This window comes from Eleginops maclovinus, chromosome 2 (assembly GCF_036324505.1).
Source record: "Eleginops maclovinus isolate JMC-PN-2008 ecotype Puerto Natales chromosome 2, JC_Emac_rtc_rv5, whole genome shotgun sequence".
NCBI classification, from domain to species: Eukaryota; Metazoa; Chordata; class Actinopteri; order Perciformes; family Eleginopidae; genus Eleginops; species Eleginops maclovinus.
The window spans coordinates 19958867-19981092 of record NC_086350.1 but is presented as its reverse complement, the minus strand read 5'-3'; the positions used below and the strand labels follow the sequence as shown (position 1 = coordinate 19981092).

The following is a 22226-nucleotide window of genomic DNA, read 5'->3' as shown; positions in this document are numbered from 1 at the left end:
CTTGTGAATTTACTCTGGTTTAACTAAAGTCTGATTTAAGTGGTGATTATATTTCACATTATAATCCAAATCTGCAAAGTAACTAAAGCTATGAAATACATGTAGTGAAGTTAAAGTACACAGTTTGACTCAAATTGAAATACTCAAGTAAAGTACAAGTAACTCCAAATTGTTCTTAAGTACAGTACTTGAGTAAATGTACTTTGTTAATTGACATCACTGCCTTGTTATATCCACAGCTAAAAAGATCTTATTAGGAGATCTTATTACATGGCTTAGTTGAATACTCAATATTGATTGTTCAATTTGGACATTTCAGAGGTTGTTTATACTCACTAAGAGCCCGCTGCTGACGCGTTGCAAAAATGAGCGAAAGAAAGAAATTGTATACTTTTAGTTTTCAATGAGGTTCTTTATGGGTAAAATAAGGTCAGCTGAAAATGACATTCAAGTTTAAATTAGACTCTCTTTCAGGAACAGTGTTTATCAAAGCCCTCAGCATTCAACAGGCTACACTCTTACAAAACACTAGCACACTACAGAGACATCAAACAACATTAGGTTAACAATGATCTCCATGAATGTACGCTTACACACATGGCTAACCTGACTCTTAAAGTGCAAATACATTAAAACCCTTTAGACATTTAAAAACGCGTTTGATTCAAGCTATTGGACATGTATGGTTCTAGTAATTACCCTAAATGTTTTACTAAATAACTCATGTCAGTTTCACAGCAGATGCATCTTGTCATAGAGGGAAAAGTCAGTGTCATATTCAGTGGTCCTTCATTTCCTCTTTTATCCCAGAGATTTTCCTCTGTAATATCCCAATTGTGTGAAAATGAACAAAACAGAACCCAAACTAACTCGGATGTCCCTTATTTGTTGCCACCACAAACTTGCTAACCATTAAAGCACTGTTCGATTTTCAATGCCCCAAATTCCTTAACAATATATATACAGTATAAAAATGTATTTTTAAAATGCATTTTCAGAGACAAAGTTATCCCATCTTCTCTGCCACAGAGCCAGGGCTTTCTCCTGTTGCTTTGGATTCAAAGAGCTGTACCTGCAAGACGGACAAACGGAAAGATGTTAATGAGCGGCCTGTTCATTTTTAATTTGTCACATCAATGCTGAACCTTACCGAATAGAGTTTATGGCCAGCTCTTTGAGGGAGCCTAAATTGGATCTCATCCCACCGAAGCCCACAAAAGCTTCATAGAAGTCATAAGAGAGTCCGGAGGAGCCGAACATGCCCGGATCATCGGAGCTGATCACCAGAGGGTGGTTCTCTGACATCAGAGTAGCTGCAGGGTGGTTTCGCAAATCTTTCACCAGCTTCATCACCTGAACGAGGAGAGGAGGGGAGATATTGGATTACAAGAAGCTAGATCGATACAATCGTAGCTTCATGTTTATAGGATTTTCAGAAGGGCTGTACATTGCACAGATGTGACAGCGGTTTTGTGCTTGCTTTAGCTAAGTGTCAGAAAATGATCAGACATTCAGCAGAGCTAAAAGTTTAGCATGATTCTGCAGATTAAGTGCAATTCATGCCAATCATTTAAAAATCATCAAAACAAAGTTGAGATTTGATAATGAAGTACAAAAATATTGTGTATTGCTTTAAGACAACACCAAATACTAGTAGTTTGGACTGGGGTTTGATCATGAATTATCAGATTATTATTCAGATTAACCTGATTACATTTTATTAATTGACAACTCATTTGAACCTTTACATGCAAGTAGCTTTACAGTTTGGTTTGCAAGATGAGAATGCACCTGGTTGGAGATGGGGCAGACTTCCACAGCTACCCCCCTCTTCCTAGACAGATCTTTGGCCACGGGGTGGCGGAGCAGAGCAAAACCGTGGCCGATTCTGGATGTGTTCAACAATAGAGCGTCCAACAAGTTCTGGTCCACCTCTGTGCCCTCCAGATCTGCCCGTAGTACGGAGACATCAGAAAATGTCTTTACCAGAGACAGTGTCATAGTTCTTGAGTGACTCTTTAACCTCAAATTCCACCATTGGTAAATATTTGGTTTTGCAACTTTGTGGAATAGGACAAAAAAAGTCAGTGAACTGCTTTTGAAAAGGGGTCTATTTTAGCTTTAGGGCTGCAACTCTGTCCACAGTGAGAAAACAAATGTAGCTACTTCTTTATTCATTTAACCACGAAGCTAGCCATAGTAATCCTTAAAATAAACTTTTCCTTTTTCGAGTGTGTGATAAATAAACAGAGGCACTGCTCGACTATTTACCAACATTTATCTTTCCATGACAAGTTAAACAGTTGTGCTTTGCATCAGTATAGCTAGAAAAACCACAACACTCCTGTGGTAGCCTCTGTGCTTTGTACATTAGTCATTGTCTGGATTAACCTCTGAGCTCCATGCTGCAGGATATCATGTGCAAAACTGTCCAAACCGGATGAGCTCACCCGTTTCCCCCGCATGAAAAAAGTAAGGCAGCGTCACCCCTCTCTCTGCCGGCAGTGACAAAGCATCTCTGAAGTACCATAGGGGTCTGCCGCTGTCCTCACGGCCCACCTGTGTAAGTGGAGAGAGGAAGTAAACAATATGATTGTTATGGTTACTTTCACTGATTCAAGCACGCGTGTGGTTTAAAGTGGTTTACAATCACACGTTGCACTGTAAGCGAAACAAAATCTGTACAAACTCGGACTGTTCAATCAGAGATATCAGCCACAAAGTTAAGTAAAATCTCTTAATACACAGCTGAGTTGAATACTCGAATCGCATTGCATGGGAGAGAAACTCCCTCTGACCGATGACCGTCTGTAACACAGTGAGACAACATTATGTTACGCTCCCGCTTCTATTTATATATATCAGGGTTTTCTCTAAACCGGGTAACAGGGGCACTGTGCCCTCTTACTTTCGGAGTGCGCCCTCATAACAAAATGCCGATTTCCCCCGTAAAATGTTAGAGTGATGCAAAAAACAGTGCGTAGTAATAAGATCAGGTTTTCTATCCTTCACTCTGCTAACGAAGCCTTTGGTGTGCCCGACCATGGCTGCAGCTCCATCAGTGCAAACCCACATAAGTCTTCCCATGTCAAGACATTCCGATGCGACCCGAAAATGTTCCTCTCCTGTCGTTTTCTCTGGCAGTGTCTTGCAAAATAGGAAGTTTTCTCTAATGGCATCTCCATCCACAAAACCCACATTGGCCAACAGAGCCACTAATGTCCGTAGACTCATCAAGTTGCAATGCAAATTTCCCACTGATGCGTATATTTTCCAAAACATGACTTTCGATGTCTGTAGACATGTCATTAATACGTCTGGCAATTGTGTTATCTGAGAGCGGGACTTTAGCTATGTCTTTAACCGCGTCGAAGCCGAGCATCTCATGATGGCATTGCAGGCAGGTAGTATTAATGTCTCTGGCACAGTGTGGGACTTTTTTGATTTAGCTTCGAGTTCAGCAACTAGGTAACTAGCTTTGAGGGCTTTCTCATTTACCTTTAAGGTTTTTCTCATAAAAGTTGCCTGTTTCACTGTGTTTTCACGCAGGTGAACAAAATAGTCCATCGGCTTGTTTAGAAGCGAAAGATAGCTCTCCTTGTTTTGCCTCGAGCTCACCGTATTTACTTTCTTTTTACCACCACTCGTACTAGGGCCTTCATCTGGGTCAGAATCTTGTCCAGGGCCAAGTTCGGAGTTTGCGCTTTTCCTTTTTAAAAACGACCTGTCGCAGGCGTCACTAATTCTCTTGTCTCATAGAACGAGGCAATTAGCTACCTGTTGCCACCCGGACCAATATATTACTCTGCCAGTAACTATATTGAAGCACAGACACTCCACGATGGCATATTATTTGCAGATAATAATTAATAAATGTTAATTTTTGGAGAAAAAAACAAGACTAATGAAATGCAATTGGATATTTTTTCACGGCACACCTGACGATCTCTTTACACATTAGTGTGCCGCGGCGGCACAGTGGTTGAAAATCACAGAAATAGAGCATCAGATGGCAAAGACAGCTTTGTCTTTACGTAGCTGCAAATAAATAGGGGAACAATGCCCTGCCGCTGGACGAGTGGCAGGCTCACACTGGAACTGTGATTTCTGAATTAGGACGTTTCTTTAACTGTCCTCGTTTCTGTAGAGAGGATTTATTTGTTATTATTTCTTGTCTGAGTCGTGTATTTTCAGCTTCGCTCTAATGCATTATTTTTACCGGGAAAGTGGGCGGAGCCATAATTTTGTCTGGAAGTGACCTCATACTTTATTATTCTAGTAAAACCCCTGTGTATAAATATATAGAGTATATATAAATACATTGATCCATATTGCAATGAGATTGCAGGGTTGCATTTTATGATTTCACAAAATATTTAAACAATGAGAATGTTGATTAATAATCATCACTAATGTCTAAATAATCACTTAGTTGTTAAAAGCCAATAGTAAAACAGTCAATGACAATCACTCTAGGAGGGAACACTTCAGATATCGTGATATTGATATACAATTGATATATTGATCATCCCTCGTACAAACTGGAGAACTCAATAACTTTTACTCCTCACCAGGTCAAAGCCAGCCATGATATCTGGGAAGTCTCTCTGTAGCTTCATCGCCTCCTCCACAGCTCTGGCCATCTTGGATGCATTTACTCCTCTGAAGAATATAGTACAGTGCATTGTGTGATTATATTACATCAACTTCATCTTATGTCAATCCTTCATAGTTATCCTATAAGTCAAATCTGTTGTTGGAGAGGTCACCTATGGATTGTGAAGATGACTCTCACTCCAAAGAACTCCGGGTATTCTGCTGTGAACTGTCGGGTGATGTCCTGGTAGGTCTTCAGAGTCCACGCTGTGTCATGAGTGCTGCCGTCTAACTCGTATATCTGAGTCCAGAAAACACACTCAGTAACACATATCACAGAGGGTGAAAGAGGTGTTGCGGCACAAACAAAATAAATAAAGACCTTTTGAACATGAAAGCATGTAGAGAGCACAGTAGAGGCACAAAATACAAATATGACACTGAAAATGTGCGTAATAGGCCCCTTTAAGAGTTATGGTGTGGGATTGTGTAATCTGTTTACAAAAACTATGTTTTTTTATTTTATTTCAAGCGTATAAACAAACAATGGATGTCTTTTATGAACATTTATCCCTGTTGTAAGTAGATTTAGATGTTGTAGGAGTTAGATAGAGATTATAAATCTAATTATGCATCCCATGAAGCATTGCAGGAAGTCTGTTGACAAATCAGAGGCTGTTTTTTTTTGGTCGGCAGACCATGCAGGCAAGCCAGTTTCTGAGTGATAACATTTTTTGTCTTGTTTTTTCTTTTGTACTTATGGTCTCATAACTATTTGTACATCATGTTATATCCCTGTAGCATACATATGCTGATAGCTTGCTTGATATGAAAAAGAACATGTATATCACTTGTTTATGCTGCACAGGGTTCATGTTTCAATAGCATTTTTACAAAAAAAGACCAGGCGAGCCAAACAAGGGCTTAGCACTCAGAGGGAAAGCTTCCGGGACACGTTGAAGACTGATTAATAAATCAACATGTGAATGCACTGATCACACAACATGACATTAGCGTACCTCTGGGAGTAGAGCTCGCACTTCCATGTACATGACGTTGTCCGTGTAGAACTGGGCGAGACCTTGGTAGTAATAGTCTCTGAACACAGGAGCGTATGTGACCAGACCCCACAGAGCAAGGAAGCACTGTTCAAACTTTCCCCAAATCACATCCTGACTGGGGTACACCGATTCTGGATCCTGATCAGTGAAGAGCGTCATGTTGGCCATGAGGCTGTGAATGTAAAGAAACGGTTATGATCAGATGATCTGCGTCGATTGCTAGTTAACTTACCACTGTCGACAAAGCTTTCAAATTAGTCATCTAAAGTATATATACACAGAATGATTACAGAATTCACTTTTTTATGGGACAACCAAATACTGCCGTCCTTACTGACAAAGATTTTGCTCACAGAGATTATTTTTTTTATTGCTAACACACAATGACACATGAAGCTTTATTATTAAAACTGACGCTCAGAGCTAAACCTTAGGCACAGACATTTGACATAAAGGTTTTTGTATTTTAAAAAAAACTGTCAACGACTGATCAATCAGCATGTAAACATTATAAAAAAAGTAAACAGGTAAGCACATTTTTACAAAAACAATGAAAGCCAACAGGATTTATTTTTCCATATCAAAGGTTTCATTTAAAAAGAGAGCACATCTTGTGTTCACACTAAAATAAGGGAAACTGTTCATTGCACATTACTGCATGTATTTCTGTAGCCTTGAACTTTTGGAAGTGTGTGATCGATTGTACAAAAATCTGGTAATATACAAGAAACTATTCATATCCTGTACAACAATTCCCCTCTGGCTGACAGAAAACTCCATGCCCCTTAGATTGTAAATTGTCTCTCTTCCATAGCCCAGAACAATTTGCACAATGACTATTTTGCAAATGTATAATCAATCCAACACCATTATGTGTCTATAGCAGTTTAATCAATATGTGTTTGTATTATTTATATACTCTAAGGACATATGTCTTTTTTATAGTGAATTTGTATATACTAGCTGCTAGTGTCAAATTACATGTTTGTTCTATATATACTTGCTGTAGATGTGACTTTTTGTATTTAGTATATTTGTATCCTATTGTATCTGTTGGGGAAATATTTTCCAAGGCCCGTAACTTTGACTCAGTTTGTAGTGCCCTCACTGAGCTCAGGCCATCAACCTTGTGGTGCTGCAGTATGTTGATTATTTTCTCAGAACCAGCTAAATACATGGGACCGGGGTAAGAAATCTTCAGGATTGGTCGGACAACCGCTCTGTCAACTCGTGGCTGCAGCACATGTCTTGTCAATTCTCCGACCGTTAACTTCATAATAAACCTTCAGTGTTTGCCATCAAGTTCTAGCTCTCCTGTGTCCCTCTGAGTTTCGTTTCCATTGCTTCAGAAGTTTCCATCACAGTATCTTTTAAACATGTGAACTCGTTAACAGCATGACACTGCTGCTGGAACAAATTCATTTCACAATATAGGAAATAAAGTATCTATCTATGAATGAACTGTGCCATTTTTCACAAAAGTGGTTATGCTGTTTTTAATGCAGTGCACCTTTTGCAAGAAAACCGTCAGAGAACTTCCCTGTCGACCCATTTATGTTTCTGTAGTAATGCACTGACTAAGTCCAACTGTGAATGTGTTAGTGTGAAGGTAAAACAACACAGTAAAGGAACAAAAGTTGACCATGGTATGTTATGTTGTTAGAGTCTGCTTCAACGCAACACTAAGGTGTGTTGGAAGACATTGGTTTAAGGGCTTATTTCCTGTTATATACACTGCCCAGCCAAAAAAAAGGTCACAAGCCTGTGGGGGGCAGTGCTATGATCTGGGGTTGCTGCAGTGGGTCTGGTCTAGGTTCAGCAACGTGATGTGCCCAAAGAATGAGGTCAGCTGACTACCTGAATATACTGAATGACCAGGTTATTCCATCAATGGATTTTTTCTTCCCTGATGGCACGGGCATGTTCCAAGATGACAATGCCAGGGTCCTTCGGGCTCAAATTGTGAAAGAGTGGTTCAGGGAGCATGAGACATCATTTTCACACATGGATTGGCCACCACAGAGTCCAGACCTGAACCCGATTGAGAATCTTTGTAATGTGCTAGAGAAGACTTTGCGCAGTGGTTTGAATCTCCCGTCATCAATACAAGATCTTGGCGAAAAATTAATGCAAGTCAGAAATAAACGTTGTGACATTGCAGAAGCTTGTGGAAACGATCCCACAGCGAATGCGTGCTGTAATCAAAGCTAAAGGCGGTCCAACGAATATTAGAGTGTGTGACCTTTTTTTTGGCCCGGAAGTGTACTTCCTCTTTTATGTATGTTGCAGGTTACTGACAGAAGTAGCAGAGTGTAATGAAACACTGATCAAAAGCCCTCAATTCAGGCAACAAGATACACCTAAATATGATGAAGGATTCAGAAGCAAGAAAATAAGAAAAGTTTTAGCCTTGATATCTTTTACTGTTTACACACTGATAAATGAGAGATGCACTTGAGGTTGTTGGTACACTCATTCAAAAAGTATACACTGGAATAATTTAGAGTACAACACATTAGCCCGTGCTGTTGGACATGATGAAATACGTATTATGTAGACAGGGAGAAATAAAAACCCAATCATAGGTATGTGATTACATTACGTCTGATGTACTTTTTATATTAAATATTTGTTGTCACCTGTTGTCGAACTCCGTGGAGTTCACCATCTTGGCCCGGAGGTTTTCCAGCAGAGTCCAGGGAGAGCAGTGGGGCAGAGTTTTGGGCGGCTGGGCTGAGAAGATGAATCTGATGGACTGGTTGTCAGTGAAGCACATGTAGCAGTGAGGCCGATAGGTCACGTTCTTTACCAGCCACTCCACTTCTACCATGGCAAAGTCATGGACATGGAGAGCTCCCCCTGAAAACAATGGATTGCAGATATATAAAGAAATAAAGAGTGTGGATACTTAAAATAAGTCTGATGCTGTGTGTAGAGTTCCAAGCATCTTTTGAGAAGAGTATCATAGGTGATTGAGAAGAAACAAAATGGTGAAACAAAATTAGAGTGGCAGTTATCTTCTTTTCCCTTAATCTGCCAATAATTGTCTGGATTAAATTATTACTTTTTCTTTAGCCTGTAAATGTCATGCAATTGTGGAAACAAGTCCTTTCCAAAATCAAAGTTCATAATATGAACATTTTATTTTTGTCCAAATGAGAGTTCAAAACTCAACAAGATTTTGTTTAGAATAAAAAATGTGTGATATATTCAATATTATTCACAAAGTTGAATGGCTATAACTAGGGATTTGAATATCATTTAAGATGAATAGACAAAAGGTTTCAGCTCTAAATCAGGAAACAATGTACTAGTCAGTTATTTCAGAGGATGAATCATCTTAAATTGTATTAAATAATCTTTCGATTTATACGAAAAGAAACCAAATGTGTAAAATAGGTACTTTTCAAATTTGAAATAACGTTTTCAGAGATCAACATACCCAGGAAATTAAGCTAAACTGTGTCCATAACAGCTAACATTTTGAAAAAGTAAGCTTAAAGTAAAAAATAATATTACAATGATACCCATTATAACCCACAGCTCACACCCAAGCGATAAAAATAAGTGCAACATGTTAATGAAGCTGCGCTGAACACACTTTGAAGTATGACACTGAACGCACCTTTAGGCATTTCCTGCAGCAGCTTGAAGATGGGACTGGTGCTGATGATGTCCCTGGCCCTGAAGAAGTGCATGGCGGGAGGAAAGTCTGCTCTCGAGAACTCCTCCTGCTTCATTTTAAACATAAGGGCGTCCAGCTGCTTCTCAGCATCAGTCAGCACCACCTGCCCCCCTGTCTGCATGGAGAGCTCCAGCTGTATGAGGGCCTCTCTCTGCCGCGGGTCCGGGGAGGATAGCCCGCGGGTCAGGCAGCACAAGAGCAGGCAGACAACCACCGCATGGTGGCGGTGCAGCGACACTGCCATTGTCCCGAGAGTTTGTGGGGCTTAGAAAGAAAACAAATAACATAAGAGGAAGGTGTTTCAAGTAGCTGGGGTAAAAACAACCTGAAACCTCTAACATCAAAGAACGAGCAGGTGTTTGTTCCTCTGAGGTAATTTGCAAAGTGCGCACTTCCCTATATTAACGTTACGGAGTGAAAAGAGAAGCAATGATAATGAGTATGACTAGTTTCCGTTACACAACTAACGTGAGAATAAGTGAGGATAAGCTAACAATGCTAGGTTTGCTCTTTCTTTGAATGCATTAATTTGCGAAGCAGCAGTTTTTACTTGTTTCTTTCCAGTAGGCTGAACAGACATAAGAGAACCAGTTACCGGTACCTACTTTAACATACACAGTTTTGTGATTGTAAAAAATGCACACATGGTACCTTAGCAGCTGCCTCGAAAGCTGTCGACGGTTTTGTAAACAGTCCAGTGTCACTTTAAGAACAGTGGACCACGGGAAAGCTTGCTCGACGTTGTCAATTATAAATCTGCTTTTGTCTTATAGCTTACTTTATTATAAAAGTTAAGCTTTTCAGAAACGTCTCAGGAAATAAACGGCGTTAAAGCTACGGTAGGGTCTGATAACGTTTGGTGTTGTCGTTCCACTAGTCAGGCAAAGCTTTTCGTCAGGGTGCATTTCAGACCCGCCCCTGTCCTGTTATGATTGGCTGAAACTGAACCCGGATAATATTTTGATTGGTGGAGCCTGGAGGTTATAGTCGGCAAAACAGAGATTAGGAAATACATATCAAAATTCCCCATTCACTGTCAATACACCTATGTGTGAGTATGCAGAAGACATTTAAAAGTGAAAAAAATATTGCTAAAGAAAATTCATATTTTTGTACCATGCCACATAATTGAGGATCAGATAATACATTTGAGATTTTAGTGGAATTAAACTTCATACCAACAAGTCAAACAGAGATGTATATGATGTTGGACATTCCCACTAAGCAGTTTGTTTACTGTTATACAGTGTCTTGTTTTTCCACATTCACAATTTAGTTATACAACCTGGTTACTTAGATCACTTAAAGTTTCTTAATTACATGCCTTATTTGAATTTTCCCCACCCAAGTCCACATTATGCCTGAACAAAATAATGTACTTTGTAGGCCCTTGAAAGAAGCCTGAGGAGCCATGCACAAATCACTTCACTGACTCCTGCAGTCATGAGAAGGTTCATTCAAAGCAATCTGAGGAGGGTCTCCGTCAGGAAGAAAGCACTAATTGAAGGCGATGGCGTGAGGCGCTCCAATAGGTTAATGCATTGTCTTGCATTGGCCGTCTTGTTTTGTCCGTTTGCATTTCATTACTTTTGGTGTTTCAGTTTCTTTAATGGATTATAGATACATGCCCCTTTTTCATATAAATGGCACAGCTTTGTTTTATGTGTATTTTTCACAGAGAAAAAAAGCTGTTACAAGAGAGAATACAATAGTCTGCTGCTTTAATGATGTGAGTACTAGTAAGAATTGACGACAATAAGTCTGAATTGTTCAAGAAAAGAGATTTATTTCTAAGAAATGTACAGTATAGAAAATAATCCTTTGCATTTTTCAAAATAATCTATGTCAGTCAGATAACAACTTGTTAACGTCACTTAAAAATTAAACGCACATGTCTTTTTTCAATGCCACCATGCTACTGAGGTAAAAGACAACTGCTTGAAACAAAATCAACAAAGAAAAAAAAACATACACCACATTTATATTAAAACAAGTCCAAAAATGTACAAAAAAATCTTAAAAAGAGAAAATAAATATGATTCACATTTAATCACGTCTAAAATGGTTTTCACTAGTGCAGAGAGGTGACAGCAGAGTAAAAGTGAGAGATGAATGCACACTTCCGAACATCTTGTGCCCATTCTACACACCAGAGAGAAATACACACACACACAAAAAACATCTGTACAGCGTAAGACAGTATCACAACCTTGGACCTTTAAAATAATCACTGTCCTTCATACTTCAGACAGCACGAGTGAACAAACTACCAAAAGTAGCCCGCTAAATATGAAGACAATCTTCCTATTTTAACAAAATAGCAAGTCTTGTGTGACGCATTTAGACAAGTGTCTCACAGCTTCTAGCACTTTCCTATTCCATCATCCTTCCTCAACTATCTCCTCATTGCCTTAGGTACCTATTACTAAGAAACGTAGTAAACCCAAACTCTATGCAGTCTATTACAGACCCTAGACTGGAAAACTGTGTCTAGTTTTACAACCTCTAGGCAGAAAGGCATGCAATCTGTACAACTAGAGACTCATTTACAGTCCTGTTTCAGACATGTGATGTAATATTGTCTAAAACTAAGAATGAAATCTTATCCTGGAATCCCGGTTAAAAAGAGAGGTTACACTTTCAAGGATTGTTTCTTTTAAATAACACCTATTGTGATGCTATTTCATTATCAGTTCTGGAAGCCCAACAACAAACAAAAAAGTGGTCACAAATTGTTGACCCGCAGGAGCGAGGACAGGAAGTTTGGGGATGGGGATGGGGGGGGGGGGGGGGGGGGGGGGGTCTCAGTAGTGCCACTGATTGGCTAGATGAGGTAGATTAATTTGCTGCCATCGCTGAACTGCACAAATAGGGTCCACAGGTGCAACATGGATGTTATACAAGGTGTAGGGTGCCGGACAAAGTCATTTAATATGTTTTGGGGTGAGGGGTGATTAGCCATAGATAATGTTAAACAGACCTAAACAAGTTGTGTTTGTCTTCATGCTGCTGCTCCTCCTTCAAATAATGCAGAAAAATACCCGTATATAGAAACTGTACACCCTGAGGATACATTTATATTGGGGAAGAGGAAGCACTCAGAGAGTCAACCATGCAAAGGGCCGGCCCGTGAATAAAGACACAAAGTACAAATGTGAAGGTGGAATGCAACAAATGTCACAATTAAAAAAAGAAATAACAGCAGGATTTGATGTCCGTTTACCCGCTAGCAGGACATATCATTTAAAAAATGTGCCCCCATCTGGGACAAGAGGTAAGGATATATTTTTCATACATATATGTGTTTGACTTAAAATAAAACTATCCAAGGCCACTCAATTACAGGATGTCGAAACCCGTAGTGCACAACAGAGATTGTTGGATACAAATTGCAGCGTGTTGCCACTCTGGTAGTCGAAAGACATTCTTGACAGTGAAGGCAGCTTTGAGGAGATGCATAAACAGCGCGTTTACGCTAGAAGTAGACAAACACTGCAAGAGTTGGACCGGAAAGGAAAAGTATCGGGGCCTTCTTGCAGGACGGTTTATCTTCGGAAAAATCTGTGTTTGTGTCCTTGCAGCAAATCTGCATAGCTCATTGTCTACACATTCACTCATACATTCACAAACTAAGGCAATTGCAAAGAGGCCTGTGAGTCGCCGTGGGTTAGGGTGACGGTCTCAAAGTACCTCCTTTTTCTACACCTGAGTTTAAAGATAAAGTTGGAACAGGAAATAGTTAAAACAACAGTCCATCTCATCTTCACCACAGTCCTCCTCAGTGTTCGTTAAAAGATCCAACAAGCACTGCCGACAGGATGGTGCTCAGTGTTGTTTAACCCATTCATATTTCCATTGCTCAAAGGAGAGGCTCTGTCCAGTGTTCTCGCAGGTCTGTCATGGACAGATTGGCCAAGTGGTTAAAAATAATGCCCTTCTGATGGAGGGCCCTGGATCAAAACCACTGTGGTGAAGCAAGTCAGTCCTACTTAAAGAAGCAAAAAGAGTATTTTTTCCAGGGCTCAATGCCAGTTCACAGTATTATCGTAGGAATACCAGCTGCCTGTTTGGATCTTCCAAGTTCAGTGATGGGCCAAAACCGAGCCGAAAGTTCCTGTCCATTGAAAGATGATCGGTAAGAGATCTACAGTCTCCATCAGCACACACACATATTCTTCCTCCTGGCTCAGTGCTTGGTCCAGATGTTCTTTGATAACAACATGCCTGAAAGGTAAACGAAAAACAATTTGTTAATCATCAAAAATGAAACACAAACCTGGCTTGACAGCGCCATGGCGGTCGGCTCTATTCGGAATTGTATAAGAGCCTTTCCGTACGTAGGAATAGATGCACAGTAAACACACTTTTAAGGAAGAAGGATAAAAAAGGAAAAAGCTTGAAGCTGTGAGACAGAGGTAGTGGTTTGTAAACGTTATTTCCACTCACTCTGATATGGTATGCTCCTTATTTACCGCTTGGGCCGCCGGGAGCCGCCATCATCTGTTGCCTGTGACAAACAAGACAACAAAGAAGAATGGTATTCAATTGTTAACAATTAAATGGTTTAATCAAGCACTAACTAAATTGTTTTTGGTAGAATAGAAGTACTTTATTGATCTTAATTTGGGAAATGTTTGCGTTGCAGAAACATAAAGACAAGGCATTGTACATTACAATACAAATGAAATAGCAATAAAAAAAAGAAAAGTAAAAAATATACATGTCGGACTAAAAATGTACACAAAATATAAACAAAAACAAAATATGAAGCAGGATATTATATATACATTAAGTGTATAAGGTATGGAATGTTAAACAGAATATAAATGTAGTGTGGTTTAAGTCCAGTTATCGCAGTGAAGCCATGGCGCAGAGAGTTAGGTGGTGCATTGTTTTATAGCAAGTGTTAAATAAGTCAACCAATAGATTTATGTTCGTGAGTTTAAAAGAGTGCATGGCCTGAACAACATATGATCAATCACATGATACCTGCATGTCAAGTGTACTAATGTGGATTTTTGTGTTGGGTCATCCAAGTTTTTGAAAATTTAAAAACAAAAAAAACAAAAATGAACTCCTTCCCAATGTCCTGAGTACCATCACGTTTTGAAAAACTATTGCTTGTTGGAAATTATTATTAATGTGTACAAGATATTGGAAAATATATACAGCTCACAAGAGACCACTCCACATTTTTCTTAAATCTTTATCTCTACATGTGTGGCAACCATTCCAGTGTGTGTTGAATTCCAACACAGAGAAAAAGTGTCAGTAGTTTATAAAACACAATAAAACAATAACAATAATAATAATAATAATAATATACCTATAAATAATAAAACAAGAGGAAATGATAATGCTGAAGTGGTCTCTTAATTTCTTCCGGGGCTGTAGCTCAATCAAAACAAATACTGACTAAGACTACTGATAGAGGGAGAATTACAATATCAAATCTCTATAAACTCTAATCTTTTTACCCCGGGTGCAGGAAGTGTTCCGGGGCCAGGCCTCTCTGCTGAATCATCATGCCCTGGAAGTGCCCTGCAGGCCGGGGGTGTCCGTACATGGCCATGCGCGTCTGCCCCGGAGAGAAGGGCAGCTGCTGGGGCCGCTGCAGAGCCTCCATCAGGTGTGGGTGGGGTCTTTGGGCGGCATATCGTCCGGGATCAGCGTAATGCTGGCCGGGGTAGGGCGCTCTGTTGCCGGACGACTGAAACATCATGTGTGGGGGAGGAACGCCGCCACGCTGCATCCCAGGGTGTACGGCTCGGGGGTCGTACATGAATCCGGACACCATGTGAGCGGCGGAGGCGGGGTGGTGCTGCTGAGGCGGCTGGGTGTTGCGGCGGCGGGCAGCGGCATTGTGGCTGTCGAGGTCCAGGATTTCTTTTGGGCTTTCGGGTCGCTCGGAGCCATCGGTGTGAGCCCGCTCTGCTGGGCTGCTGCCGCCGTCCTGCTCCCTGCTCACACACTTCCTCTCCTCTGGGCCCCCAGGCTGTGGCCCCACTTCAGGCCCTGGGCCGGGAGACACCAGACTGGAGCCCTCAGAGCCCAGTGGGGACATGCTGCTCTCCTTCAGGTGACCTCTGGCACTGGCTGCAGGCAGGTAGGCGTTGGGGGGCATGGGATGGCGAGGCTGGTACTGATGCCGGTGCCACTCCTCTGCAGGATAACCCCCTCTGCTGTTCCCCTGGTGATGAGCCTGAGCTGGGGGGTGGGGTTGTGGGTAGTAGTGTTGCTGCTGGTACTGGTGAGGCTGGTAGATGTTGGGGTGGGCCTGGGGGTGCTGTTGGCCTGCTGTGTGGTAGGAGTAGGCAGCCCCTCCCTGCTGGTGGTAGGCGGGGTGCTGGGAGGGGTTGTGGAGGGGGTTCGCCTGGCTATGGTAGGGGTGGTGGGTAGACGGAGGTATGGGCCTGCTGGTGCTTGTCTGGCTGTAGTTGGGATGGCCCCCCATGCTGTATGCACCCATGGCTCCATTTCCCTGACCTTGAGGAGGCATGGCAGGATTGTGGGGGGGGCCTCTCTGAGCCTGAGGCTGGGTCTGATGGGGGTGTTGGGGCTGTTTGTGAATCCCGTTCGGAGGCCCAGATTTCATCATGTGCTGCGGAGGAACGGTGGAGGTGTCAGTGTCTGCCGGTCGGCTCGTCGGCTCACTAGGTCTCTGATCTCCATGGTCTGCAGGGCTGGGTTGGCATGGTAACAGCGGGGTAGGGTGACTGGGGGGCAGAGAGGTGAGCGGGGCTGGCTGAGGGGGTCCGGGCTGGGCTACTTGTGTGGCGTTCTGCGGCATCCTGTGCATGGGGCTGCTTTGTGCGGGACGCTGCAGGGAGACATTTTGGGAACCGTGAAGAGGGGGCAGTGGATTGTATAGCTGTGTGCTCAGGGTAATCTGCTGGGGAGGGGTACTCTGTGCTGCCTGAGGTGTGTGATGTTCACTCAGGATGCCCTCTGACATTTGCTGAGCGGTGTTCTGAGCCGCTGAAGCGTGCGGCAGCGGTACGTTCTGGTGAAGAAGTGCGGGGCTCTGGGCTTTTTGCTGCGGACCCTCCTGTGGGGGCGCAGGGTGGTGGGGGTGAGTAGGATCAGGGGAGTTGTCGTTGAGATGGGATGGAACAGTAGTGTGCTGAGTGGCAGAATGGCTGGCAGATTGTCTCTGGCTGTCCGCCTCCTGCTTGTGGCTCTCTGTGGAAATCTGTGGGAGACCAGGTCCTGACAGATTCTCCTGGGGTCTCGCTGAGTTTGAGGCTGGGGGGCTCTGAAGTCTCTCTGAGGGGCTGCGGCTGGACGGGTGCTCCTGGTTAGTTGAAACAGTGTTTTTATGGGACGGAGCTTCAGCAGGAATGTTGTTGGTAGCCGTCTTTTCCTCTGATGCCGAGTCTGTTAGCACAGAATAATGAGACAAAGATTAAAGTGTTAATAAACATGGAAAGGGGTAAACATATTTTTGAGTGTGTATCTCTTTTAAAAAATGGACCACGAGTTTCTCCAATAAAGCTGATTGATTGATATAACACTGAAAGCCTGTTATCACCATAACAGTCGCTCTACTTTTCACACAAAAAGATCAAATAAGCAAGAGTCGTATCACTTTCCATTTAAATGTCCTAATCTATCCTTGTGAGAACGCAGAGCTAGTGAAGCCTGACTGACGGCGCGCCATCTCTTCTGTAGCCTCAACGCAACCAGCAGGACATTTCACCAAACTGATGAATATTCAATTTGCCACTTACTGTGAAAAATAATTAAAATCAAATTGCAAAAAAACACACAGGAAGGGAAAAGTATGGGGGGGCTGTGCTGATTAACAAATGTGAGACACTGCAGTGGAGAAAGAACATGAGGGTGTAGAGAAAGGTTGGACTCCTTCAAGCAGAGTGCAGGAGAGAAGGTCGGGTCTACCTCTGGGCTGCGGGTCGGTCTGCTGGGAGGCCCGGCTGTCGGGCCCATTGTCTCTGGCGGGATGCAGCAGCTGAACCTCAGGGGCAGGGGGGGGCTGCTGAGAGGGGTGAGCTGGGATGCTGCCAATTCCTGATGGGGGCCCGGGCTGCTGAAAGTTGCCCATGTGCTGATGAGGGGTGCCTGTAGGGGGTCTGGAAGAGGCGGACAGCTGCTGCAGAGCCAGCATCTCCGGGCTCTCCAACATGGATGCCAAGCGTGTCCTGCCAGAGGAGTCTGGGTGGGGGCCAGGGGGGAGAGAGGACATGGGCCCCTGGGAGCTGACTGCTGCAGACATTTGATACTGGGCATTGGGAGGAGGGTGGGGGTATCCAGCTGCTTCTGGCCAGGGTTTATGTCCCACTGGAGGGGGGACCCCACCGTAACCGAAGCTGCGCTGGTTCACCATGTTTGGGTCCTGCATGCGCATCCCGTTGGGTCTGTCCTGATGATTCATACCAGTCCACATGTTGGACATGCCCATACCGGGGGGTCTCATGCCTGGGTAGTTATGCTGAGAGGGTCCTTCCGGCCCTGGGAATCTGTTACCCATAGGGTGCATGCTGTGGCCCTCTGGACGGTGGTGGGATGGATACATGCTGGCTTCAGGAGGAGGGCCGGGATGGAGGCCGACGGGACGCGGGCCCAGAGACGGGCCGTGAGTGGGGCCCATGTAGCGGTGCTGCTGCTGGTGAGGGGGCTGCTGCTGGTTAGGGTCTGAACCCATTGGATACCTGGGACCCATGTGAGGGCCATCTACCATGCGATGCTAGGAAGAAAAGAGAATCCAATGAGCGTCAGTATAACTGCACATAGTGTCGAAACAAGTAGACCCCTGAGTATAAGGGGGTCCTTTGCTTTAAATTGTAATTTAAATACTGTTATGATTACGTCCAGAAAGGTAAACTTGGCTCTGCTCACCTGCATGTTAAAGTTGTGGGGCAGGTGGTTTAAACCAGGGTCTCCATGCCGGGGAATGTGAGCTTGGTAAGCGAAGCGGGGGTCCATGGCCATTCTTTGGCCATACATGTGTGGGCCATGAGGACCAGGGGGCCGATGGAGCTGGTAGGATAAGGGAGAGAATTCACTATATGGAATCACAAGGGTTGCTGGGTACTACAGGCAAGAACCAGAAAAGCGCCAGAAAAGCAAAAGATCGGATCTTGAACCGGATCCGGTTTGGTGGAAAAGGGGCATGTGTAACACTCCCTGTACAACTTCTATTAGCTAGCACTCGAACACTTTGTAGTGATAGGAAGGACATATATGGGTTGAACAATCGCAACAAAGGCCAGCAAACAGTCAGAACAGGATAGAAAAATAAAGCATGTGAACATGTGAGAACTACAGCGAGGATTATAGAGCCCTTTAAAACATTGTGTTTAATGGGAGACACTTTTTTTAATATATATATATATATATATAGAAACTTAAACAAAAAAAGTGATCCCGTAGATACCTGTTGCCCTGGGTGGTACATGCCCCCTTGGTGCATGTGGTGCTGCTGGCCTGGAGGCAGGCTGTGGGGGTGAGGGGGGCCATTGGCCCAGTGGAGGGGAGGAGGTGGTCGTGGTCGTTTGCTCGCCTCTTCTTCAGAGAGCGTGCTGCCCTTGCCCCCTTGGGAGGTTCTCTTGCGTTGGACTTGCTCTGTGGCCTTGATCAGACTTTCAGGCCCAGAATGTCTACTGCTGCCGCGGTTACGCTTTTTGTCTTTGCGCTCCTTGTCTTCACTGCTGATGTGGAATTCCTCATCCGTGTCGCCATCCTCTGAGGGAAAGTGTTTTAATAAGGCCCGGCTAAAACACCGTTCCAGAGACTCTGCCATGATACTGTACTCTGGGGGAAAACAGACATAACATCGGCTTTGGTTACAAGATAAAAGATAAAAGCTTCTTCAGCAACCTTGTAAACACAGCCACGCATGAAAGTGCATACCTGTTGCAAATCCATTGATGTACATTTAAAGGTTTTTATCTTCAAGTCACTCCCTCCCTTTCACATACTTCACACTCCCACCACCTCACACTCACTCCTTTACACTCAAACACTAGCGACCAATATACATGCCATGTATCCACAGAGCCACACTTGCTGCTCTGTTCCAGGCCCAGCGTGGCCGACTGACCAGGTCAGAGGGCGTAAGTTGACCCCTGCTCCTCCAACCCCTTCCTTCTACTCCTCCTGCTCCACCCTGGGCCCCCTTTACTCTCTTCTCCTCCCCCTGTCCCCGGGGAGAGTATTCAGTTGGATGGATGGCTCCAGACAGGGGGCTTAGGGGCTGGAATGTCTCTGTGGCACTGCAGGGCTCAGATCCCTCTGAGCACTGGAGCACAGCTCAATCACTCCTCATTAATCACTGTCAGGGCTGCCCTGGCCCCGGCCCCAACGCAGCACCAAGTCCGGCCCCCTTTCTTTTGCTCCCTATCCCACTGTCACCCCCTAAATCTTGCCCCAAAATCCAAATATGCATGTCTTTTTTACAGCTGAAATTGATTTGTATGCCTTCGTTTTTTGAAACAGAGGAGAAATTCTTAAGGGAGGAAGTTTAATGTTTGTTTATATTTACCGCTGTCATCTCCATTGTACTCCATGCAGTTCTCAAACATGAGCTTCACGTCGGCAGAAAACTCCTCCTTAGAGACGTACTCTCCGTCATTCAGCTTCTTTTCAATAGTGGACAGGTCCATGGGAGTCTAAGGAGATCAAAAGACAAATGAAGTTTACACATTAAGAAGAGGCTCTACATATGTGGTTGAATACATCAGTATATGTATATTTGCAACTTTATATTTAGCGTGATTATTGTCTTTCCTTTTCATTTGTTAAAATAGTCTTATAGGTTCTCTTTTACTGTTTTTAATTTGTATTATGTAACTGTGCTGCGGTCTATCTTGGCCAGGACTCCCGATTCTGATTTTGATGTGAACCACAAACACAATATAACCAAATACTGTCACGTGCCGTTGTATTGTATTAAGTACCTGGATGAGCTCATGGTAGTTGGGGGCATAGGAGTCATCCACAGGCTCCAAGAAAGGCCACGCGTCTTTATGAGCTTTCAAGACCTCAAGCACTGCAGAAAAGAGATTGGATGAGATCGCACATTAAATCGAATATTAACAAAAAGGTATGGATAAAAGCAACAGCCTTGACTCACTGCTCTGTGAACATACCTTTGTATAAAGCTGTGTAGTCATCGTCGATTTCATAGCTGGAAAGTCAAACATACAACACGTTAAACACAGTTCACGTCGAATCTGAAGAAAATGTACAAAAAGCATCTTACAATGCTTTATTCCGGCGTGTTCTGTGGACAGGAGAAGAAGGCTCTAGATTCAGGAGTTCAGGCGGCAGGTCTTTCCCTTCAGAGAGTAACCAGGCCCTGTCCTCACGCATCTTCCGCCTCTTTGCTCGCTCTGAGGTGGAAGGAAGAACACACGGGGCAATTAGAAACAAAATAAAAAGGAGGCTGAAGGGCAAACAATGTTTTAATTGCTTTTTCAGGCTCTTGAGTTACAGAGTCAACTAGAACCAGACCTCAGGCTATGCAGATAAGCAGAACGAGACCATTTTCGTCAGCCATCTTTTCTTAGGCACAGTTGATCAAAAGAGCAGAGCAGAAAGAAGGCAGTGCATATGTATCGCTGCGTTTTCTTTTTACATGAGTGGCCTGTCACCCCCCTTCGTGAATTAAAGAGGTTTCAGGGAGGATTCCACACACACACAGAGCGGGCCAGGTCCTGCTGTTCATCTATAATACATTAATGAGGCTCCTCTGCTGAAGCACAATCGGCACTTCATTAACCCTTGACAGATGACATCAGAAAAGGGGGGAGGGGGCGAGAAAAAGTGAAGTGATCCTGCGATTAAAGACTCTGAACATTCCCTCTCGCAGTCTCTGTGTACTATACATAAATCACAAAGCTTTGTCGAGCGCTTCTTTGCTACTGCAGATTTTAAAGCCGTTAGCAGCCACACCACAGCGATGGAGATGTGAAAGTGTGTGTGTGTGTGTGTGTGTGTGTGTGTGTGTGTGTGTGTGTGTGTGTGTGTGTGTGTGTGTGTGTGTGTGTGTGTGTGTGTGGCATGCCCTTCGCAATCTATTCTGCCCTTGATCCCGGAATTGATAGAAGAGTGTGAAAGCCCCTTACCTGATGCTGACAGGTCATTGATGAAAGAAAGTTATTGATGCTGATGTGTTTTTAATTTGTAACCCTTCTGCAAATACCGGAAGATTCATAAGCATGTGGGCTTCCTGCAGTGCCACGTTAATATAATTAAGATCTGAAAAATTGGGAGGTTTTTTGGACAAACACAAGTGGTACATCTTATCATTTGTGTTCCATCCATCTCACCCTCCACAGCTTTCATCTTCTCCTGTTTCTCTCTCTGTTGTTCCTCCTGCTGAAGCCTCTCCTCCTCTCGCCGCTGCTCGGCCAGCAGGACCTGCCTGTCGAGCTCTTCGTATTTCTTCTTGTCGTCCTCTGATAGAGGCAGGTTGTCCTGGAAACATACACAAAAAGCCATTTAGTCTGATCTAGACTCAGTAGGGGATAGTTGATAAGGAATATGTGGATAATGAAAGTTGGATACCTTTAAGTTTATCACATTTTCATACAGCACCAGAAAATACGTAAGGAAGCAAACTGGTAAACCAGACCTCAAATTACTGATAGAGGCTAAACAAACACACACAGCCCCAGAAAAAATTAAGGGACCACTCCAAATTTCGAAGTCAATTTTTAAACGTTTTTGTTGGATTTGGAAATAAGCTCTGTGGTTAACACACACACCAGATTTCCATTAATTTTTCTACAACATAAAATATGTTACCGAACAACAACTGGTGGATTTCTGAAGCTTTTTGTCGTCTTAAAAACAGCAGTTGCTGACAGGTGACTGAATGAGACTGCTAAACGTCATCACCCCAAACACGAGTCCGCCTTTAG

At 43.3% G+C, this 22226-nt stretch overlaps 2 protein-coding genes across 2 annotated transcripts in view; both read right to left on the bottom strand.

Annotated features, from left to right (window-relative positions):
• Positions 1-391: 391 nt before the first annotated feature.
• Positions 392-10237, bottom strand: LOC134858112 (adenosine deaminase 2-A-like). The gene is made up of 10 exons (XM_063874019.1): positions 9994-10237; positions 9283-9606; positions 8297-8516; positions 5616-5829; positions 4770-4897; positions 4572-4662; positions 2451-2559; positions 1792-1949; positions 1151-1353; positions 392-1072 (listed from the first exon to the last, which is right to left on the bottom strand). Exons 2-10 carry the CDS (start codon positions 9584-9586, stop codon positions 982-984), a joined length of 1518 nt encoding a protein of 505 aa, XP_063730089.1. The 5' UTR covers positions 9587-9606; positions 9994-10237; the 3' UTR covers positions 392-981.
• Positions 10238-11108: 871 nt separating this feature from the next.
• Positions 11109-22226, bottom strand: part of LOC134882173 (chromatin remodeling regulator CECR2) — a 41317-nt gene continuing 30199 nt past the window's right edge. The window contains exons 9-19 of the mRNA XM_063909766.1: positions 21633-21780; positions 20564-20693; positions 20451-20488; positions 20259-20350; positions 19844-19970; positions 18737-19113; positions 18199-18339; positions 17242-18046; positions 14820-16719; positions 13789-13849; positions 11109-13566 (exon numbers count right to left, since the gene is read on the bottom strand). Coding sequence (XP_063765836.1) covers positions 13807-13849; positions 14820-16719; positions 17242-18046; positions 18199-18339; positions 18737-19113; positions 19844-19970; positions 20259-20350; positions 20451-20488; positions 20564-20693; positions 21633-21780 — 3801 coding nt within the window. The 3' untranslated portion in view covers positions 11109-13566; positions 13789-13806. The remainder of the gene's footprint in view (positions 13567-13788; positions 13850-14819; positions 16720-17241; positions 18047-18198; positions 18340-18736; positions 19114-19843; positions 19971-20258; positions 20351-20450; positions 20489-20563; positions 20694-21632; positions 21781-22226) is intronic.

What these genes read in the sequence shown, in the direction of transcription:
- LOC134858112 (XM_063874019.1), bottom strand. Translation starts at nt 9,586, where the DNA reads ATGGCAGTGTCGCTGCACCGCCACCATGCGGTGGTTGTCTGCCTGCTC. An exon ending in GCTGCAGGAAATGCCTAAAG is followed by an intron (nt 8,517 to 9,282) that starts GTGCGTTCAGTG and finishes CATTGTTTTCAG; the next exon opens with GGGGAGCTCTCCATGTCCAT. An exon ending in TCATGGCTGGCTTTGACCTG is followed by an intron (nt 2,560 to 4,571) that starts GTGAGGAGTAAA and finishes CCACTTACACAG; the next exon opens with GTGGGCCGTGAGGACAGCGG.